Genomic DNA, 23,594 nt, shown 5'->3' with positions numbered 1-23,594 from the left:
TCATGTTTATCCAATTTTTTATTTTAATTTTTTTGTGCTCTAACTCATCTTTAACAAACGGATCAAAGATATTTCCCTCATTCCCATGTTATTATCGGTCTGAGCGGATTCTAATCGTCAAAATGGATTCACTCTTGTGGGTGTATTGTCATCAAGTCGAATTAACATGCCTACATATTCATTCAATTCGAAAAGTTTAAGCTTAAAACTTGACTCAAACCTAATCAAATTTTAAATTGTCAAATTCAAGCTTGATTTCTTGTGAGTTCTTAGACTTCAAACTCAACTTGATTAAGCTTTATTTGGTTATAAAATAGTCTTAAATTTATACACCACAAAATAACATTATAAAATATTAACTTTATGTATAAAAAACATATAAAAATTTTCTTATACAGCATAAAAGAAAAAATAACATCAAGTTTAATTATGCTTGCGAGTAGTGCTGTGAAACTCAAACTTGAGTAAGCTTTGGTGTAAAATGGGTCCAGTTTGAGTACCTTGCAACCAGGTTGACTTACACCTTGGTTATATTTCTAAGTTGGCTAATTGCGTGGCCTAATTTTGTTCATGGGGACAAATGTCTAGCTTTGTGTTGTGCAGAATGGCTTTGTTTGTCATCTATCTTTGAGATTCTCATTTGGAATGGAAATTCGATTGACCTTAAAGCTCCTTAAACCCTTTCAAGACCAAGAATCTTCTTCCCCATTGAGTGCCTTATTGACAAAATGAGTAACTATCTAATAAGACAACATGACAATGATGAAAATACTGTTTAACTTCATAATATTCAACAAAACTGCAGACTTTATTAGGCATGGTGTTGAGCAGGTAAAGCTAGGTTTTGCCTAATCTTTTTGTTTCTCACTTTATTGATGCATTGAAACTACGAACGGAATTTATACAAAATTCTCTCATCCCATTTTTATAAAATGTGCTTTAAGCCATTGGCTCTGCACTGGTACTTACTGTTACCTAAACATATGCTATTTTTCCTACTAGGATTGTGGTTGCTGCAGCAAACCTTTTATCATGAAAGAGCCATGAAGGGCTGCAATTCCATGTCACTTGGAAGTGGTATATTCAAATTCTGCCCCACCCATTAAGCAAAGAATTGAGGCAAGGCAACCTGAGCACTGTGGTCACTCCATTTAGCTTTTTTATGGTAAAAGACAAATATAGTAACTTTAATTATTTTTCAAAAGGAGAAACCTTTCTGCAAGTGGCATAGGAGAGCACCCATGGCCACTTTATTCTAATTTTGATCATGCCCTTTAACCCATTTCAGCCACATACCTGCATACATAAGAATCACAATTACACACTTTCGGCCTAAGGGTTTTGTAACAAGGTTCTGTTTCCTTCCTTGTGGAAAATGATTTCCATGTACCCTGTACATAAACCATAATTACAAGTGAAAACCTAATTCACAAGGAAAGAGATATTAGAGGAAAAGGGGTTTATTCAGCGAGGGCTGTAAGTTGATAGCTCTATGTAGATTCACTGGCCCCCTCAGGGATCAGAATAGTCCCCCGGGGATGGCTTTTCTGCATGTTGGGGCAGAGAATATGGAGGTGCAAAAAGGAGATGCATCATACTTCCATAACATCAGTTAATATAATAATGCTTTCCAGATATTATACTTGTTTGAAAAGGAAGCATATGAGTCGGCAGTAAAGTAATCCCAAATCATCTTATAAAAGGGAAAATAGTAACCATATCAGAGTGGCCAACATGAAGTGAACTCATAGAAGAAGCACAAAATGAGGCGAACTTGTACACGCAAGAATAAGAATAGATAAAAGATTTTAAAAGATGAAATTTATTACAATTACTTCTTCCCCATTTCAAGAAATTCAAACTGTTGACAAGTACTGGTCATCAGGGCTAATCAATTCAAAGGCTGCTTCTTATTGCATGTCAAACCAAATCCAAGGGGGAAAAGGGGATCGTAAGAATTCTCTCCTACACGCAAAGGCAGTTGTTCAACTGTTTTAAACCATGTGACGGGAAGGCGCCCTTCGAAGTCATAATCTCCAAAGACAACATCGGTGATCCCCGCACCTTCGCTTCCAGGCAGCCAAGCAGCAATCAGAGCATCCATCTTCTCCAAGAGCCATGGCTCTAAAACCAAAGGCCTTCCGGAGATGAAAATCGCCAATGTGGGAATTCTGTCAGCCACTGTGCTTATCACATCAGCTCCATTAAATGGAATGACAAGCTCTGAATTGTCACCAGTGAATTCTGCATATGGACCTTCCCCAACGACTACAATGGCAAAAGAGAAATCTTGACCTGAGAATGTATCTGCTGACGGGTTTTGCTCATAAATCACTTGTGTCTTCTCCCCCACAGCTTCCTTAATGGCGTCCAAGATGGTCGTCCCTAAAATGTAACTGATCTCATTATTCAAAAGCCAATGAGCACCTATGCAGTTAATGCATAATGTTCTAATAAATTTGCACACTGGTGATATGGTTCTTAAATCAACAAACTATTTGAGGAAACCAAGGTGTTGAAACATAAACTGTAAAACTTGAATCGGTTAAGGAAATTTCCCCAAATAATTTTTTAGCATCCCAGCAGCGGAGTAACACAAATCTGGCTGCCGTGCAGAGCTCAAGCGAAGTGGAAACCCCACCTCATAGTACACACAAAATAAAAGCGCATCCTTATATTTATTTTTTGCGTTTACTCAAACCAGTCCAATATATCAAGTAGATAATTATTATTTCTATTTTGGATTTTTCACCATGTAACTACATGGTACATACCAATGGTAATTCTGCCACTGGTTCCATGCCAATTGCCTGTCCAACCTCCACATTGATATCCAAGATCATCAGCATGTGTTCCAGCAACAAGAATTCTTTTAGCACTTCTGTCTAATGGAAGAAATGGTTTCTGTGGATCCTTTCCATTCTTTAGCAGAACCAAGGACTTGCGGACTGCTTCACGTGCTAGTTCTCTATGCAACTGAGGAAATAAAAAAAACAAAAAACAAAAAACAAAAAAAAAAAAACCAAACAAACACACATAAAGATAGAACTCTATCTAAGAGAGTAAGTCAAGTCTTTATTAACAAAGAAGAGCTGGATTCAGTCAACTCAAGCGTTTGATTGTCCACAAGATGCCAAAAAATTAAAATGTCTCATAAATTGTTTAAGAGGGGATGTTATAAAAGGATACAGCAAAAGTTTCAAAATATAAAAAATGCCACGCAAAATTTCAGTAGGTGAGGTAGGAAGTTGTAACTACATGTGCTCATGAGGGTGGGATTGGTGTTGGGAAAAAAATATTGGAAATGATAAATTTCCCAAGCCCAGAATAGATAAAATTAAATGGGATAAAATAAATGGAGTAGATAAAATGACATCGAGAATTTTAACGTGGAAAATCCATAAAGGGAAAAACCACGAGACCGTAGTCCACTTCAAACTTTCACTATGATAATAATAGGGTTACAAAACTTCACCCTAAGGTGGATACCACTCACAATACAAAAAAATAATTGTATTCTTCAATTTGTGGACAGCGTCCCTCACAAATTGGTTACCTCACTATTTATCTTTAAAAGTATATTAAATACTCTTAACTTTCTCTGAATTTCTCTAATGCATATATTGATACATATGAAGTATCCTATTTATAGGCGGTGTGCCTATGTGCAGAAACTTCTGCCTTTGTCAACAGTGGTGGGTTGTTTTCTTCCTTCCCACTATGGTAGGTATGGTAGATAGTGGTGGCTCACCCACCAAGGTAGCTGGCGGTGGGTCCCCACCATGGTAGGTGGCCGTCATTCACCCAACCATGGTCGTCGTTCACACTGCTGGCCGTCATTCACCAACCGTCTGCTGCTTTTGTCAAAGTGGGTAGGCTGCAGAAGTTTTTCTTCTTCTGCAATTTGTCAAAAGTAAACAACTCTCCTATCCCCTTCTGTCAACTCTTTGACACATATTGATTCCCTCCATATAGAGGGCCTATCAAATCTCCCCCTCCCGATTATGTGGAGGGTTCCATAAGTCCTACAATAGCTTTGCAAATTTTCAGTTTTTTCTCTAGGTAAAGATTTTGTCATCATATCAGATCCGTTGCCGTTGGTGTGAATTTTATCAAGTTGTAATAGCTTGTTCTTCAACACTTCATGTATTCAATGATACCTGACATCAATGTGTTGGGATCTGAATGGAAAGCTGGATTCTTGCTGAGATGGATTACACTTTGACTGTCACAACATAGGACATACTTTTCTTGGCTTTGTCCTAACTCTTTTAGAAACTTCTTCATCCACAGGATCTCCTTACAGCCTTCAATAACTTCGATGTACTCTGCTTTTGTGGTGGATAGAGCAACACACTTCTGTAGTCGTGATTGCCACGAAACTGCTCCCCCTGCAAGTGTCATTAGATATCCAAATGTAGATTTTCTAGTATCCACATCACCAGCCATATCTGCATCTGTAAAACCTTCAAATACAGGATTAGCATTACCAAAACATAAACATTGACTAGTTGTAGCTCTAAAATACCTGAGTATCCATTTGACAGTTGTCCAATGTTCCTTACCAGATCTGAAAGGAACCTGCATACCACGCCAACTGTGTGAGAAATATCTGGCCTTGTGCATACCATGGCGTACATCAGACTGCCGATGCATAAGGCACTTTCGTCATTTTTTATTTTTCCTTCACATTTGAAGGACACTGTCTAACACTTAGCTTAAAATGACTAGCAAGTGGGGAATTGACAGATTTAGCATTATTCATATTGAACCTTTCAAGAACATTTTTAATATATTGTTCTTAAGATAACCAAATTTTTCGCTTCTGTCTATCATAAGTAATTCTCATGCCGAGAATCTACTTAGCTGGCCCCAAGTCTTTCATGGCAAAGGACTTGCTTAGCTCCTTTTTTAGCTTGTTAATTTTGCTGACATCATGACCAACAATTAACATGTCATCAACGTATAGTAGCAAAATTATAAAGTCACCATCAGAAAATTTCTTGGTGAAAATGCAGTGGTCTGCAGTTGTTCTGTTGTACCCATTTTGCTCCATGAATGAGTCAAACCTTTTATACCACTGTCTTGGTGCCTGTTTTAGTCCGTATAGACTCTTTTTCAGTCTACACACAAGTTTTTCTTTACTTTTAGCTTGGAACCCTTCAGGTTGGTCCATATAGATCTCCTCATTAAGATCACCATGTAAGAAGACAATTTTCACATCAAGTTGTTCAACCTCCAGATTAGGCTGGTTGCTAAGCCAAGAACAACTCAAATCGAAGGCATTTTTACCACGGGTGAGAATATCTCATCAAAATCATTGCCTTTCTTTTATCCAAAACCTTTTACAACCAACCTTGCCTTGTACCGTGGTTGTGAATTGTTTTGTTCATTTTTAACTTTAAAGCCTTTTTACCTTGGGGTAACTTTATCAAGTCAAATGTGTGGTTCTCATGCAAGGATTTCATCTTCTCTTGCATGGCTTTTACCCATTTATTCTTGTGTTCATCATTAATGGCTTCCTGGTAACTCTCTGATTCTCCCCTATCAGTGAGCATCACATACTCACTGGAAGAGTATCAGCGACTTGGTTGTCGCTCTCTAGCGGACCTTCATGGTTGTGGTTCTGCTGGAACCTCTTCTGGGATTGGTTCTGGTTCAGCACTATCATATGTCAGAGTATGATCATCAGACTCTGATGTTGCTCCCCCGTCAACAAAACTTGTAGGTGGGGATACGGGCTCCAGATTGTCTGGGGCTTCATCTGTCTGTGACTTCTCTGGTTTCTCGAAATCTTCAATTGTCTGATCTTCTAGAAACTCCATATCTCGACTTCTGATGATCCTTTTGTTGATAGGATACCAAAGTCTGTAACTGAACTCTTCATAAGCATAACCCATAAAGATACACTACTTGGCCTTTCCATCAAGCTTTGACCTTTCGTCTTTTGGGATATGAACAAAAGTCTTGCAACCAAATGCTTTCAGATGTTTGCAAGAAATATCCTTACTTGTCCAGACTGCTTCTAGTACATCATAGTTCAATGGAACTGATGGAGAAAGGTTGATTAAACTAACCACGGTCCTCATTGCCTCTCCCCAAAAAGGTTTTGGCAGTTTTGCATTTGAGAGCATACACCTAACTCTCTCACAGATGGTTCTATTCATCCTCTCTGCAACACCATTGTGTTAAGGTGTCTTTGAACTAATTTCTCTAGTCTGATTCCAAAGCTTTTGCAATATTCTTCAAATGGCCCACAGTATTCACCGCCTTTGTCTGCACATACACACTTTAATCGTCTGCTAGTTTCTCTTTCAACTTTTACATGAAATTGCTTGAATACATCTTGCACTTGATCTTTAGTTTTCAAGGCAAAGGCCCACACCTTTCTAGAATAGTCATCAATAAATGTTACAAAATAAATAGCGCCTCCAAGTGTTTTGGATCGCATTGTACAGGCATCAGTGTGTATTAAATCTAGAATATTAGCTTTTCTAGATGGTGGGGTGCTACAAAAAGCAACTCCATGTTGTTTCCCCACGATGCAATCAACACAGGTATTCAAGGGTGTACCTTTGATTCCTGGCAAGAGTTCTTTCCTAGAAAGGATTTTAATCCCTTTCTCGCTCATGTGGCCAAGCCGCTTATGTCATAGCTCGGTGGGAACTTCCTTTCTTGCTGCATTTACCTCTCCTCTACATAACTTAGTTTCTGTAATATAGAGGGATGTGTCTTCCTTGCTTTTGGCTACCACCAAATTACCTTTTGTCAGTTTCCACTTACCTTCACCAAAGTAATTATTGTAGCTATCATCATCACGTTTATCGGCCGAAATTAAGTTGAGGTGGATGTCAGGAATATGCCTCACATCTTTCAAAAGTAATCTGCATCCAAGGTTAGTTTCTAAATAATTTTTTCCGATTCCAGTAATTTTAGATGTACCTTCCTTTCCCATCTTCACACGTCCAAAATCATTGCTAGTGTAAGATCAGAAAAAATCCAACCTTCGGGTTACATGGTAGGAAGCACCTAAGTCAACTACCCATGTTGAATTTTGACTTACAAGATTAACACAATTGTAATCTCATACAATGACAACTTCATCAGCGATGGTTGTGGTGTCATTTGTACGGGGCTCATCTTTGTTATTTTGGTCCTGATTTTTGGACCGTTCTACCTTTAATTTCCTACATTCTCGAATGAAGTGTCCAGGGCCCCAGGTTTACTACAATGATGACACTTCTTGTTGTGTCTAAAGTTTGATTTGATCGTCCTTTTTCACTTTGGCCACGAAAATTTCGACTTTTGCTTCTCCCGCGCCATTCTGGCTTGTCTCAATTTTCTGTGACAAGTGCATCAGACTCGGGAGTATACCCCTCGTCTTTTCTCCGAGACTCTTCGTTCAACATTTTGTCTTTTATCATTTCCATGGTAAGTTAGTCATCAAGAGCTGAATTGCCAACAGACACAACTAGTGCGTCCCAACCCTTGGGCAAGGAACTTAGCAACAATAATGCCTACAACTCATCATCTACCATCATTTTAATAGAGTTTAATTGATCTACGATACCTTAGAACTCACTCATGTGTTTTGAGACACTGTTCCCGTCTTTGTACTTCAGGTTCACAAGTCATCGCATCAAATTCACTTTATTCTTTGCGGTTGTCTCTGCATACATTTTCTCCAAATTTTTCCAAAGAACATAAGCATCGTGTTCATTGGCAAAATTTTGGAAAATGCTCTTGTCAATCCATTGGCAGATTTGAGCGGCACACTTCCAATTTAGCACCACCCAATCACTGTCTGCAGATGATGGAGGTTTGCTACTGGCATTAGTGATGACCGGCGTTGTCGATTTGTCACCGTATTTATCATCTGTCGCAGTTGCTGATTTTTGGATCGGTGTTACGATGGGCTTCCACAGATCTTTAATATATAAAAGATCCTCCATTGTTGACCTCCAGATTGCATTGTTAAATGTGGTCAATCTGATCATGTTGCCGGTGCTCTCTTCCATTTAATTTGTAGAAATTGGGAACCTCGCTCTGATACCACTTTTTTAGGAAAAAAATATTGGAAATGATAAATTTATCAAGCCCAGAATAGATAAAATTAAATGGGATAAAATAAATAGAGTAGAGAAAATGACACCGAGAATTTTTACGTGGAAAATCCGTAAAGGGAAAAACCACGGGACCGTAGTCCACTTCAAACTTTAACTACGATGATAATGGGGTTACAAAACTTCACCCTAAGGTGGATACCACTCACAATACCAAAAAAAGAGCAATGTATTCTTCAATTTGTGGATAACGTCCTTCACAAAGTGGCTACCTCACTATTTATCTTTAAGAGTATACTGAATACTCTTAACTTTCTCTGAATTTCTCTGATGCATATATTGATGCATATGAAGCATCCTATTTATAGGCAATGTGTCTATGTGCAAAAGCTTCTGCCTTTGTCAATAGTGGTGGACTGTTTTCTTATTTCCCACCATGGTAGGTATGGTAGGTGGCCATCATTCACCAACCGTGGCCGTCGTTCACACTGCTGGCCATCACTTACCAGCCGTCTGCTGCTTTTGTCAAAGTGGGTAGATTGTAGAAGTTTTTCTTCTTCTACAATTTGTCAAAAGTAAACAACTCTCCTACCCCATTCTGCTAACTCTTTGACACATATTGGTTCCCTACACATGGAGGAACCAATCATTTGGGATGGGCTCACAAAATTCTTTCAACCTGCAGCCTGCATTCATATGTTTAACAATATCTTAAAAAAACCATGAGTCTCCTATGGAAGATCACTTTATTTGGGCAAACTCACATGATAGTCAGATGGGACTGCACGGCAAATGTAACTCTTCTTCCACACACCCTTCTTCCCTCTTTTCACTTCCCACTCAACACCCAATCTATCAGCAGTTCCCACTAACCCATGCTCCCAACAAAATGGTTCTGCATCAACTTAGTGTAATTAAGGACTAGAAGCCATCATGGTGGAGATTAGAGAGATGAGTTGGTGATGTATGGATGCCTTATTTGGAAACATTGCATATAGTTGGAACTTTCTTGCAATGGCAAAAGGATAAAACAATCAGAATTAATTCCTAGCAAGTAGCAAACAGATTTCTGCCACCAAACAGATCCAACGAAGGCTATGAAAAAGTATTTAAAGATGAGCTTTCATTTGAGTAGGATTGAATAGGAGATTGACGTAACTCCCAAGCTTCATAAAACATGCAATGAGAAAGGAAAGGGACCATGGGAAGACTAAAAAAAGATCTTAACTTCCTGAATTCCTGATTCTTACATGTGCTAAAAGAGGAAGCTGCTACCCTTCCTGGGAAATTGAACTAAAACATGCAAACAGGCATCAGTGCACAAGCATTATTATTTTTTTTTTTTAAAAAGGAAGTAGAAGAAGAAGAGAGAGAGTATTTTCAACCATTGACCGTAGACATAAAGGAGTATCCTATATAAGAAGAATGCAATACCCAAAAGTAAAAGTTCAATAATATATCAGCATACCTAATAACCCAGAAAAATTAATGTTAACATCGATGGAAATATGGTCTATGAAAATATCCTTTACAAAATAACCCTAAAAATCAGACAGGTAAGTAAGAAGGGAAAGTGATACCAATCACAAAATCAGGAGAACAATCAAAAAGATCCTAGGGCAAACTGATTCAGTATTTGGTGAGAATTATGTTCCCTTTATTTTTTCTAACCATAATATATCCAGGGGGGTGGGATCACAAAGCCATGAACAGTTATCTTCCATTTTACCTTGCAGCCAACTGTATCCAGCAAAGACCTATCAGAAAATGGATATTCAAAAAGTCCGGCAGTGAATTTCACTCGAAGGATCCGTTCAACAGCATCATCAATTCTGGTCATTGGTATATCCCCTGATTCCACCAGAAATATCAAATCCTCGAGATACTTTTCATATCTGAGAGGCACCATCACCTGCAAATTTGCTCTCTCTGAGAAAAAGAGACTTGAATAATGTGAAGGAATTTTTGGTTTAAGCATTTTTAGGAAGAGTTTAATTTCTACCATGTCAATCCCGGCCCTGACAGCAGAGGAAATACAATACCGGTAATCTGAGCCATGAGGCTCGCAAAGTCGGTCAAGCCCTTCCCAGTCAGAAATCACAAAACCCTACAGTCACGTTTTGCACTGAATCAGACAAAATTTTGGTCATTTTCAGGATGCCTTAGCACATGAATGAAATCATATGATTACCTTAAAGCCCAGCTTGTCTTTCAAAACTTCTGTTAAGAGAAAATGGTCAGAGTGCAGTTTCCTTCCATTCCAGCTAGAATAGGAAGCCATTATAGTGGAAACTCTTTGACAAATGCAGTCTAGAAAAGGTGCCATATGGATCCTCTCTAAATCATCATATGACGTTATGGTATTTCCCTCGTTTATACCTCTGTCAGTACCCCCGTCTCCAACAAAATGCTTGGCACATGCAACAACATTGTTTCTGAAATTAAGGAAGCAAATCAATAAGAGCAGCATTCTATAGATTGCAAGGAATAAATTTAACTACTAGCATTGATGATGCAAATCAAAGGTAGAAAGCACAACATAACGGTTATACTACAAATACTGATGGATAAGAGAATATAAATACAGAAACAGAATAACTTCAGACACATCATCCATGACACAACACTTGAGATTAGCTTTCAGGCCAACACTTCCCAATTAAGCTCCAAAATCTGATTCAGGGCTCAATATCTATCATTTTTTTTTTTTTTCGCTAGAAAAGAAAAGGAAAAGAAAGTTTTAACCATGAAAATCATTCCTTTCTTTTTACCAAAAGGTATGCATTATTTTCTGGGGTGTCACAGGGTTTGAAGCGAACATGAATATTTGGTTTTTTAATTTTTGATCTAATAGAATTCTATATTCAACTATAAGAGGAGTTCGAATGGAAAAATGACTGATGAGAACTTCTCTCTACCTTCCAGCTACAAAGGGATATCCCTTCGGGTGTCCTTCAGGGGGCTGCCCCTGCAAGCCTGTAATAATAGAACTCATCTTTCTAACAATTTCTGTGTCTTCGCTGTAACTCTCATAGCATCTTCCCCACCTGGGATCTTTGCAGACCTGTCAGAATGCACCTAAATGAATTGTTTGACATATATTGCCAAAAAAAAAAAAAATGCCCAAAAGAAATTATGACAAGGAAAAAATGAATAAAAAGAAGAAGAGAAGATGTCTATTTGGCTGGATGATTGGAAATCTAGATGAGGATTACGGATCTTTACAAGAGAAATCTTGAACATGACTGATTATTTGTTACCTAATTATGGATATTTATAAGGAATCTCCATGATTTCACTCTGAATATCAAAGTTCATAATCTAAATATGGAAATTGTATATTCATGCCACCAAATGGATGGCATAAGATATTGTTGAATCTTCGTACGCAGAGCAAAATTGCTTTCTGCTTACATATTATAGGTGCACCTATGTTCCCCATGTGATGTAATCAGTAATCACTACTCAATTAACAGCATGTGAAACAAGTATGAGATAATTTTTAAAAGAAAAAATTACTCGCATCAAAAGATAGCAATCTACAAAATATTTCTCTGATGAGCATTAGCACCCCTTTTTATTGCATAAATGAAATATATATTATCAGGCATGGGAAAATGAAAATGAAGAGAGAAACACATTTTGAAGGGCTTCCATTTTTACTGCATAAATGAAAATAGTATTGTCCTTTCAACACTGAAAAAAAAAAAAGCAAACAACATTTTTAAATTTTTTTCTTTCTTTTTTTTTTTTGGCAGGGGAAGTTTATAGTCTTGTTTGTTAACAACTCCGGAGACCAAAAATTGAGCCCTTTAAAAGCTTTAATCTCTGACCAAACACAACCTTAGTCTTATGCAGGAAGCCTATTTTCCCTGAAACATATCTGGAGTTCTCCAAAATTTTTCATTAGAATCTTTTAGCAGTTCAAGAAGAAACAATTTTCAGAAACATTTTCAAAAACTCTCAAAGAACTTAACTTCCACAAAATTTCTTAGTAAATGCATAAGAAAGTCTTTTATTAAATATAGAACACTGTACTGCCACATGATTCTCAACTTCTTTTTTCCCATTTTCAATCATGTTAACTGCTTTGACTTCTCATTCTGGATTAATATTCCATTTTTTGTTCTTTTCGGTATCTGTATCCCAAGCCTAAGTTTTGTAGCTGATCCCAATTAGTTGCAATAAGACTTTATTACCAAACCCCATTCTCTAGATGTCATACCCAAATCACCCATCGATTAGATGTATTCTACCTGTGATTCTCAGGCTTAAAACATCAGGCTTTTCACTATTGCTACATACTTGATGTGAGGGGTGATGATGGAGGTTTCACATCATCCAAAAAAAAATTCTTCTCATGAGTATATTAATCATGTCACAAGATGGACAGCTAATAATTCTTTTTCTGACAAATACTAACTTCCCATTTGATATTTTTTTCTCCTTTCTCGTGTCAACAAAGGCATCAAAAGCAGGGATATAATTAGCCCGCCCGCCTCTCCCAGGGCAACAACTTTTGCATATTTAAGCCAACTGCCACTACCATTCCACTACAATAAAAATATAATTTCAAAACGGCAACTTCTGTTGGAAATTTTTTTTTGATAGAAGTCACTTTCCAAATTTATCTTATCACAGAAATAATGACGAGCTATTGTATTAGCGTAAAATTGCTGTATACTGCCAAAAGAGTAACGCTATCAATACAGAAATTGTATTTTTCATACACTAGGATAAATGGTCATCATTTCGCTAAAAATTACAAGGCTGCAATTTGTGTTTTGCAACCATGCAATTTTTTTTTTTTTTTTGTTTTTAAATTTTCTTTCAGGAATAACATTTTCCTTCATAAAATAAGAGGCCTAGTCCAACAATAGCAAGTCATATATATCTTCAACAATATAGGTATTACATTTAGATATCCAATGATAAATTTGAGCAAACTAGCTAAAAAGGATTCATGCAATAAACACCATACAGTTGGGATTAAGGAATAGTTTTGTTGAGTTGGGATAACTAAATTAGAAAAACACCGCTCTCAAAAAACAAAGGAACAACTAATATCATAAAAAAATAAAAATATCATAAAAAAGGAATGTCACATGAATGTGCCTGCTTACTTACAGCTACACAGGGGGCAAATGTATAGTGAACACCGCTTGCCCGAACTTCAAGAGCTGTTGCAACCCCTATCCTTCGAGCCAAATCCGCATCTCTACAATATGTTCCAGGCATAATCAGTAATTGTGAATGATTATGATAAAATAAATAATATGCCCCAATTTGTTGATGAGAAATTGAAGAACCAAAAAAAAAGGAAATTTAGACCTTGAAATTTGTATTGCTCAAAATTTTGTCAAAACAAAAAAGTTCAACTCAATTAAGTCTTGTTTTATAGTTTGACTGGGTAATACTATCACAGGAAAAATCACATCTGAAATTAGTTATCTTGCTTTTTGAAAGCTAAAGACTGATCCAATTTTCACCATTGTATGCAAGTAAGTACTTTGAAATGCCCTTGGCTCTGTTGGTTAACTAGTTTCATGAAAAATGTTATTTTCTGCATTTGCCACTATTTGAGTCTCTGAAAATTTTGTTGAAAGAAAATAACTTCCAGTAACAAAAATAATCCACTTGTAAGAAGGAAAACGACTTCCAACTAAGCAATGAAAAAGTTTCTTTACAGACTCGAAAAGAATATTTTCCACTGTCAAAACAAACAACGACACTAATTTTCACCATTTTCTGTAAATATTAAACAACGGAATACTGAAGGTTCTAAATCTCAGGGAGGAAAAAAAAAGTGGGTAAATCATACCAAACATCTTTAATTGTATTACTTCTTGAAATTGCACTTCAACTTGTTCTAATTTCAATATTAACAATTAGGTTGTCTAAGTTTCAATTTCGATTTTATTGTCTATCCTATTTCTAATGTAATTGTCACAATTAAAAATTCAATAAAATAAAATTGTCACAAATTCTGCAAAGAGGTAATTTCCCTTTCCAGAAAGCAAAAATGGAGAATTGGTGGGCGAGAAAATGGACATAAAACAAACAAACAAACAAACCTGGTGGCACCAAGCCCTACATTGTGAGGAAACACGGTGGCGCCGTACACGCTGTTGTTACCGTGAACCGCATCGATCCCGTAGAGAAGCGGAATGCCAAGGCGCGAGTCGAGGGCCGCCCGCTGGAAATCGTCGATCATATCCGCCCAATCCGACGACCACGCCTTATTGAACGGCCCACTCCCCCCCGCACTCAAAATGCTCCCTGCAATTGCAATTGAATCGAAGAACGAATGCTTCAAAAATCCAAAGACAGACGCCGAAAGAGAAAGAGAGACAAAAAGGTAATTACCGATGGAGAGGCGGGAGAGGGCGGAGGGAGAGGCGACGCGGCGCTCGATCTGAGTCATCTGACCGGCCTTCTCGCGCAGAGTCATTCGAGAGAGGAGGTCTTTTACACGCTCCTCTATGGGTTCGTTGGGGTCTCTGTACACGCAATCCATTCGTACTATATTCTTCTCTATTCTCTACTCTCCAATTCTGCCTGGCAGCTTCAATCAGTTCGCGAGATCAACAACAATGGCGGAAGACCTCTCTCTCTCTCTCTCTCTCTCTCTCCCCCTCTGGTACTGAGCTACTGAGCACTGAAAGAGCGGGGTCAGCGGGCGTGGGGAAGAACGACCACAGGCAGCAAGTCAGCTGGGAGTGATGGGGGGAGGCGGGACCCGCGTTTTTAGAAAACTATAAAAATAAAAATAAATAAACTAAAAGAATATTAGGAAGCCACGTGGCCACCTGATCGTCCAATCCTTCCCCCATTAGTAGTAGACGCTGCATTTGATTTTGACTCGTTGTTACTTATCGAGTGAGAAATTACAGTATTGCCCTTCAGGTTTTGATTTAATTATGACCATTACCGCCGTATTTGACATGGTTATTTATTTTATTAATGAGATATTGATTTTATCATTTTATTTTGATAATTTAATTATTAACGAGAACTTCAATGTACTTTGTTTTATTCATTGATATTGCTTGGGATTAGGAGCTTAAGAAATCAAATGACATATTGTGGACTGCTTGCTGTGATTAGTTTGTCATGGGATAGGGTCTTTTTTAATTTTTTATTTATTTTTCTGACATCATGTCAGCATGTCCAATCCAATCATGTAACATGGATATTTAACAGCAATCAGATGGGAAAACCAAAATCAGCACCTCAAGCAACAAACAATGAACAAGAGAAAATTTTTTGAGTTTTTTCCCGTTTTATAATTAAAAGTAAATAAAATATAAAATAATATTCTAAACAGGGAATTTTTTCTCAAAATAATGCTCACGTTTTCTCGCAACTTCATGCTGCGAGATTTAAACTGGTGGCCACTTTGCCATCGACGCGTAGCAAAGAACGAAGCAGGGGTAACGTGACGCGTGGCGACGAATGAAGAAATCTCGCAGGTCCAACCTGCGAAATTTCAGAAGCGATCGAACGAAAAGGCGACACGTAGTGAATCTCACAGGTTGGACCTGCGAGATTTAAGAAGGCAACGTACGGGGAGGCGACGCGTGGCTGGTAGATGACGAGGGCTCGTGACACGTGTTAAATCTCGCAGGTCCAACCTGTGAGATTTAAGAAGGCAAAGTACGAGGAGGCGACGCCTGGCTGGTAGATGACGAGGGCTCGTGACACGTGTTGAATCTCGCAGGTCCAACCTGCGAGATTTGTTTTGCGCGCTAAAATCCTCCCTGAGCCTTCTCAGAACACATTCAGGCAGAGGAGAAGAGAAGACCTGTTGCAGACCTTCCTTCGATTGCAGACGACCGTTGCGTGCTGCAGGTGACCGTTGGAGGTGCAGGTGACCGTTCGGGCTCGGGCGAAGGCGAGGCGAGGCTATTTAAGAGCCGAAAATGGGGTATGTTATTTAATATTTTGAAAAATAACGTGAATATTTTATTTAGATTTACATGAGATAATTGTTTATGTTTTGTGTTGGTTTGATATCACACGCCGCGTTCCGAGTATTTTGGTTCGTTGCTGCATCTAGAGGAAGGTTAGTTTTTTTAATTAATAATGTCATTATAGTTTATGTCTTTAATAGTATTTGTATATACTCCGCATAATCATTTAAATTTTTAACAATATAATCTGAAAATTTGAAATAAAAAAGGAGGTTCAAATGAGATTAGAAAAGCTAAAAGGAGGTTTCAGATTTAGAAAGTGATGACAATAGTGATTTTGATTGTGCTGGGGGTTATTGTTAGATAGATTTCCAAAAAAATATGGGTAGGTGTCTGGCTCCTGTGATGAAATAGGGGATTTATCTTATGCTGATCCATACCTGTTGGAAGGATAGTTTGGATTTATCTTATGCTGATCCGTGTCTGGCTCTTGTCCCTGCACATTGTAGCTTCTCTTCTTTCTAAACATAAATTATTTTTTTATGAAAAAAATAGTTTGGAAAACTGAATCAAACCAATTCGTACATATATATATTTATATAGTTGTGTAGTTACGTACATATTGAGACGAAATTGTTCATATTACAAAATTATGTACATAGATTTATAAATAATAGTGTTAATTATGTAGTTATGTATGTGGTTAGATTTCTAAATAATAATGTTAATTATGTAGTTATGTACGTAATTTAATTTCTAATGATATGTACCTACTACTATAATTACATACCTACATATTTTTGACGTATCTAAATCGAACCAATTATATAATTACGTACATGCATGCATGTTAGATGGTTTGGATAATTGAACCAAACTATTAATTATGCTTATCTAAATCAAACCAATTAGATAATTACGTACATATTCAGATTGAATTGTTCATAATTAAAAAATTAGGTATATGTATTTTCAAATTATTATGTTAATTACGTGATTATGTAGTTTAATTTCAAATGATAGTTCGGTGTAGCCAATATTATAATTATATACCTACATAATTATGGACATATCTAAACCATACCAATTATGTAATTACGTACATGCATGTTGCATGCATATGAACCAAACCAATTGTGTACATTTATAATTGCGTAATTATGAATATAGTTGTACTGAATTGTCTATAATTATAAAATAATGTACAGAGATTTCCGAATAACGGTATTAATTACGTAATTATAGTTTAATTTCAATTGATAGGTGTAGTTAAAAATATAATTACATATCTACATAATTTTAAGCATATCTAAGCTGAACCAAATATGTAATGTATGTTCATGCATGCTTATTAGTTTTTTTTATTTGGAAAATCGAACCAAATAAAATTACATGCATACACATAATTGTGTAATTATGCATATATTATATTTTAATGGTCCATAATTATAAAATCATGCATGTAGATTTTAATATTATAATGTTAATTATTTAATTATGTAATTTAATTACAAATAAAAGGTATAACCAATAGTAGAATTAAAAACCAACATAATTACGGGCATATCTAAACTAAACGAATTATGCAATTATGAATATGCATGCATATTAATTAGTTTGAAAATCGAACGAAGTCAAACTACGTTCATAATTGTTTATGTAATTGTATAAATGTTCGAATTGAACAATCCATAATTATGTTATGCACGTAGAGATTTTAATTATTATACTAGTTACTTGCTCGTAGTATAGTTTTAAATGTGATACATTAAATAAATTACTATTATAAATGATTAGGTTGAAAATTTAAATGGGCAGATGGTTTAAGTGGGTAGACCCGTTTTATCCATTTAATGTTTGGGTCTAAATGGGTCACCCATTTATGACCCATTTAATTACATGAGTGTACCCTAACCCATTTAAAGAATATAATGTGCACATTAATGTATTGAAAATTATTTTTGTTCACTATTCACTTAGCATACGACTTATACATAAAATTATTGTTTTGCGTAGGTCGTTTATATTTACCGGGCGTCAATCTAGATGGCAGGAAGTTCAAGCAGTATTCCGGTTCCGGTATTGTTGTACATGGGGGGTAACATTATAACCAGCCAAACCGGTGTTAGTTATAGTATTCCGCCAGTTCAACCTATTAGAATTGATCATAGGTGTAAATTAACTAAATTGCATACGAAGATATACAAGTATTTGCAAATTGATCCAAATCAAAATGCATTGCGGCTAACCGCGAGATACCCGATTAAGGGGCATCATGATACAATCTTCTATGAGGTTGTTCCCGTAACAAGTGATTACGGTTTGCGCATGGTGTTGGATGCACACTGCGTAGGGACGACATATTTGACTGTGCAACTGTATGTTGAACTCATTCCTCAGATGGGTGTCGCCGCACACGGGCAGCCGGGAACGTCTATTGAGCACGTGGTTGAAGCGGGGGAAGAAGATGCAGATGTTGGTGGGATGCTTGTTGTGGATATGAACGAATGTCCACGATCGTCATTCGAGGCGCAGACGTATGAAGGAACTACTATTCATACGAATTTTCATGGTGTTTGCGAAGATGTTTCAGCAAAACAACCAGGATCGTTGTTCGCAATAGCGAACAACGCGCTGGACATGGGGATGAACATCACGAACGATGTTCATTTACAAGATGACACGTACGAGGAGGAAATTGGTGAAGGGACGAACGAGTTCCCCGATGATGTCGACCCACCCCCCCGTCAATTGAACGATGGCACGGATACGGAAAATTTCATGGACGAACCTCCTATGTATGGTGTAATTGACGTAGAAGCTGCAGATTTGTCCCATGGTGACGAGCTTCCTATACGGGTAACTCGTTGGGATGAATCATCAGAACTGAGTCAAGGGATGCTATTCGGGTCGAAAGATCAATTGATAGCTGCTGTGCGAATATACCACGCTCGAACGCACCATGACTTCTACGTCCTGCAATCGACCCCACTATTATGGGTTGTTAGGTGTAAGAACTCTGAATGCAGTTGGAGACTGCGTGCGATGTATCGTCAGAAACATCGATTCTTCGAAATCACTCAATATGGTGGTCCGCACACATGCTTGAATGAACTCCTCTCGCAAGACCATAGCCAAATCACGTCGTCCCTTATTACTAGTGAGGTTGTGAATATGATAAGGGGTGATGCATCGACCTCAATCGCTACATTGAAAGAATTCATAGATCGTCGTTTTGGCTATTCCATCTCATATAAGAAAATTTGGTTAGGCAAACAGAAGGCAATTGCCCAAGTATTTGACGATTGGGAGAAGTCTTATCAGACGTTGCCTAGGTGGATGGAAGCAATGTGCACTTATAATCCTGGTATTGTCGTAAAGTGGAGGTGGAACCCTATACCCGGCAGCGATCAGACCGTAACATTTGTATCAGTCTTTTGGGCGTTCGCAGCATCTATTCAGGGTTTTCCCCACTGTCCTCCTGTAATCTGTATAGATGGGACACACTTGTACGGTAAGTACAAGGGAAAACTCCTTATTGCGACGTGCCCGGATGCAAATAGGCAAATATTTCCTCTTGCATTTGCTATTGTGCAAGAGGAAAGTTTGGACACATGGAATTGGTTTCTGTGTTGTCTTCGTTCCATTACCGATAGGGACGACATTTGCCTTATATCAGATAGGCATCCAGGGATCATCGCTGCAGTGTCTCACAATCCCGATTGGCAGCCACCGCGTGCGCACCACCGATTCTGCCTTCAACACGTTGTAAGCAACTTCAGCACGAAAGTGCACAGTGTCAATCTTAAGCGAATGGCTGAGCGCGCGGGAAGGGAGCATCAGGTCAAAAAGTTTAACATGTGGATGGAGAAGATCTTCGATAAGGGTGGGAAACCCGCAAAGACGTTTTTCGATCAAATCGCTCCTCATATGTGGACTCAGTGCCACGACAGGGGCAGAAGGTATGGGAACATGACGACAAATCTCGTCGAATGTTTCAACGCCATCCTTAAGGGCGCTCATAGCCTCCCAATCACTGCCCTTGTGCAACTGACATTTTATCGCGTTGCACATTATTATTTTTATTCTTTTGTATATATCATTTAATAATTCGTATCTCTAAAGAATTCAATACTGCCAAATCTAAAAAATGACACATAATTCGTATCGTCTAAATTTGCATGTCTAGTTAAGTTAATTCCTTAAATTCAATTGTCTTTTACTGCAAAATTCGTATTGCTAAAATTTGTATGTCTGCATGCATTTACGTGCGTCATCAGATGCAAACGTGTTTCAGCACTCTAAACATTTACACGTTAACGTACCCTTACCGCCATATACTACATGCACCAAAAATCTTAGGGAGCACTTAATATATGTTCTCTCCATTAAACTCCTAGTTAATTTGTCTTAAAGTATATTAATTAATTACGTATATTACTTTTAATAAAAAAATATAATTGATTAAGTGATATATTAATTTTGAGAGTATGTATATCCTTAATTAAAGTTTATTTCATGATTTCTCTAAACTTATACTTTAATTAACTATCCAAATTTAAAGTTCAAACTGCATGTAGTTACAACATGTAAGAATCGTTAATTTTGCATTTCAATTTAAATTTGTATAATTACAAAAAGTTTAGTATGGTTTTCTCTGCGGCCCCTAATTAAATATGAATGGGTGACTAAGACAAAAAAACATTCTAACAATAATCCAATTTGACCCAAATCCTACTTTCAAACACCAAAAGGATGCGTCAAAATAATTGGTTTAGTATGCGGATAGTCAAAATATAATAAAAAAGAGTAAAAACAAAAAAATTAAGACGTACGAAGAGGTATTGATGCTGCTATTATCTTTCATACACTCCTTAGAGAGACTATATGCATGTAATATAATATTTATAATTACATATGTAAATTAGAGTCTTAATGCTGCTAACTGAGTTCGTCATACTTGTTTTCAAGTTGATTAAACTTGTGTTAGAAATAGTCACACTCCTTACACGATTAGCTTTTGTCAACTCACGATACTCACAGATCAAATTTCATTATCTATTTCCCATTAATTTTGAAATTGGATTTTATTAGTTTTATTTTTTGAAAATTATGCATAATTTTAATATAATTATATTTAAATTCATATGATCATTTTATTTTCATTTTAATTAAAAAATGTGTACAAGATAAATGATTTAATCCCAAAAAAAAATTTATTTTTAGATATAAATATTTTTAGCAAGAAGTTTTCAAAATAATTAAATATTATTGTGAAAGTTATAATGATTATGTTCTAAGTGTTCCAAGTTAGGAATATACATTTTTACAGTAAAATGGCATGATAACTGGTTTGTGCGGCCCGTAGGTGGGGCTAGACACTGGTTAGCCCTCCAATATCAGCCTAACTGTATCCATATGTATATGCCTATAACACAAAATGCTGTATAAACATGGTACTCTAAAAGTTTATAAAATATTAGTTTTGTAAAACCATGTAAACTGTAGTTTTGTATAGTTGTAGCTCTATAAATAAAACTGTATAAATTGTATTTCGTAACTCTGTAAAAACTATATAATTACAAATCTATAAATTTGTATAAAATTCTATAAACGTTTCAGTATTTTCTCATGCCACACAATTAAATACAACTTTATATATATAAACTATAATATTGTATAATTTCCATGCTTTATTTAGTTTAAAATCATACTCTATAACTCATATTCAACTACTGTGCTATATTGGTAAAATTTCTAAAAAAATCAAATTATTTTTTTAACATGTAAAGGACTTAATTCCTCTTTTGAAGATATATAGGTAATCTACTTCATAGATTTAGCCATAACTAATATAAAAAAAACTCAAATCCTCTTGAATTTCTCACTTAGGTATGCATGTGTTTGTCATGTGTGTTCTTTATATTATTTATTTTTTCTTTTTGTCAAAGTAATAGGATTTTTATAAATCGTGTGAAAGCCTTCTCAAAGGCTGGTTCTTCAAAAAAGAAAAAAAGAATCATTTCAAACGATATATACACACACAAAAGATAATCGCGACCACTATTTAATGAAATTGGTATTTTAGGGTCTTAACCCTTTAAATTATCAATAATGAAGATTTAAAGTGTTACATTTTTTTATGCATAATTGTACTCCTAAAATTAATCTCTTTAAAAAAAAAAAATTTCAAAAATAAAATAAAGTAGCGATTTTGTTTTCAAAAATTAAAAAAAAAATGACAAGTAAAATATACCAATTGTTTGGTACTCTACCTTATTTGATTTTAAAATAAGTGCCTATTCCCCTGCACATGTGCTGAAAGGCCAACGGGTTGGCGTCGTCCAGCTCCATTTTTTTCTTGAAGGAGGCAACAATTGCCAGAATATCAGAACCAGCAAACGGCCGGCAGAGGAGGAAGGCTCGGGGAGAAGCAGTCATGCAAATCTCGCAGGACTAACCTGCGAGATTTATTTCTCAAACTCCGCGCCACGCGTTACCTTCCCATTCGTCCATGAGTTTTAAATCTCACAGCTTCATGCTGCGAGATTTGTTTAAATCTCACTCCTTCCCGTGCCACGCGTGACCTTCCCATTCGTTCATCAACTTTAAATCTCGCAGCTTGGTGCTGCGAGATTACGTGAGTATTATTTTAGGAAATATTTTCCCAACCAAAGTATTATTTTATATATTTTTTATTTTTAATTATAAAACGGGAAAAAACTCAAATTTTTTAACAAAAAAAAAAAAATCACTAAACATGGAGGGCATTTTACTATCAAAAACAAGGATGAAAGCCATTGAAGAATGAAGATTAAGAGTAGTCAAAAATCCAAAGACAGACGCCGAAAGAGAAAGAGAGACAAAAAGGTAATTACCGATGGAGAGGCGGGAGAGGGCGGAGGGAGAGGCGACGCGGCGCTCGATCTGAGTCATCTGACCGGCCTTCTCGCGCAGAGTCATTCGAGAGTGGAGTTCTTTTACTCGCTCCTCTATGGGTTCGTTGGGGTCTCTGTACACGCAATCCATTCGTACTATATTCTTCTCTACTCTCTACTCTCCAATTCTGCCTGGCAGCTTCAATCAGTTCTCGAGATCAACAACAATGGCGGAAGACCTCTCTCTCTCTCTCTCTCTCTCTCTCCCCCGGTACTGAGCTACTGAGCACTGAAAGAGCGGGGTCAGCGGGCGTGGGGAAGAACGACCACAGGCAACAAGTCAGCTGGGAGTGATGGGGGGAGGCGGGACCCGCGTTTTTTAAAAACTATAAAAATAAAAATAAAAATAAACTAAAAGAATAAATGGAACCCAATATTAGGAAGCCACGTGGCCACCTGATCGTCCAACCCTTCCCCCATTAGTAGTAGATGCTGCATTTGATTTTGACTCGTTACTTATCGAGCGTGAAATTACAGTATTGCCCCTCAGGTTTTGATTTAATTATGACCACAATTATTTATTTTATTAATGAGATATTGATTTTATCATTTTTATTTTGATATTTTTAATTATTAACGAGAACTTGAATGTTAAGTCAAATTAGAATCTTAATTCTGTCTTAAATCATATATAAGGAAACTAATGCAATTTTAAATTTGACGCAGTATTGTTTTACAAT

The 23,594-nt window shown here is 36.8% G+C and overlaps 1 protein-coding gene across 3 annotated transcripts; it reads right to left on the bottom strand.

Annotated features, from left to right (window-relative positions):
* Positions 1-1,674: 1,674 nt before the first annotated feature.
* Positions 1,675-23,196, bottom strand: LOC131147716 (uncharacterized). 3 transcript variants are annotated; one of them, XM_058097248.1, is made up of 10 exons: positions 22,855-23,196; positions 14,430-14,908; positions 14,138-14,342; positions 13,191-13,281; positions 10,982-11,127; positions 10,255-10,498; positions 10,066-10,170; positions 9,793-9,975; positions 2,775-2,976; positions 1,675-2,385 (listed from the first exon to the last, which is right to left on the bottom strand). In XM_058097248.1, exons 2-10 carry the CDS (start codon positions 14,578-14,580, stop codon positions 1,892-1,894), a joined length of 1,821 nt encoding a protein of 606 aa, XP_057953231.1. In that variant the 5' UTR covers positions 14,581-14,908; positions 22,855-23,196; the 3' UTR covers positions 1,675-1,891. The 3 variants fall into 3 exon arrangements, with proteins under 3 accessions (XP_057953231.1, XP_057953229.1, XP_057953230.1); XM_058097246.1 differs by having other exon boundaries at positions 14,430-14,776; positions 22,855-23,181; XM_058097247.1 differs by having other exon boundaries at positions 14,430-14,818; positions 22,855-23,169.
* Positions 23,197-23,594: the final 398 nt, after the last annotated feature.

This window comes from Malania oleifera, chromosome 2, assembly GCF_029873635.1.
Source record: "Malania oleifera isolate guangnan ecotype guangnan chromosome 2, ASM2987363v1, whole genome shotgun sequence".
Taxonomy (NCBI): domain Eukaryota; kingdom Viridiplantae; phylum Streptophyta; class Magnoliopsida; order Santalales; family Ximeniaceae; genus Malania; species Malania oleifera.
The sequence above is the reverse complement of the archived record's forward strand: the minus strand, read 5'-3'. Positions and strand labels throughout refer to the sequence as shown.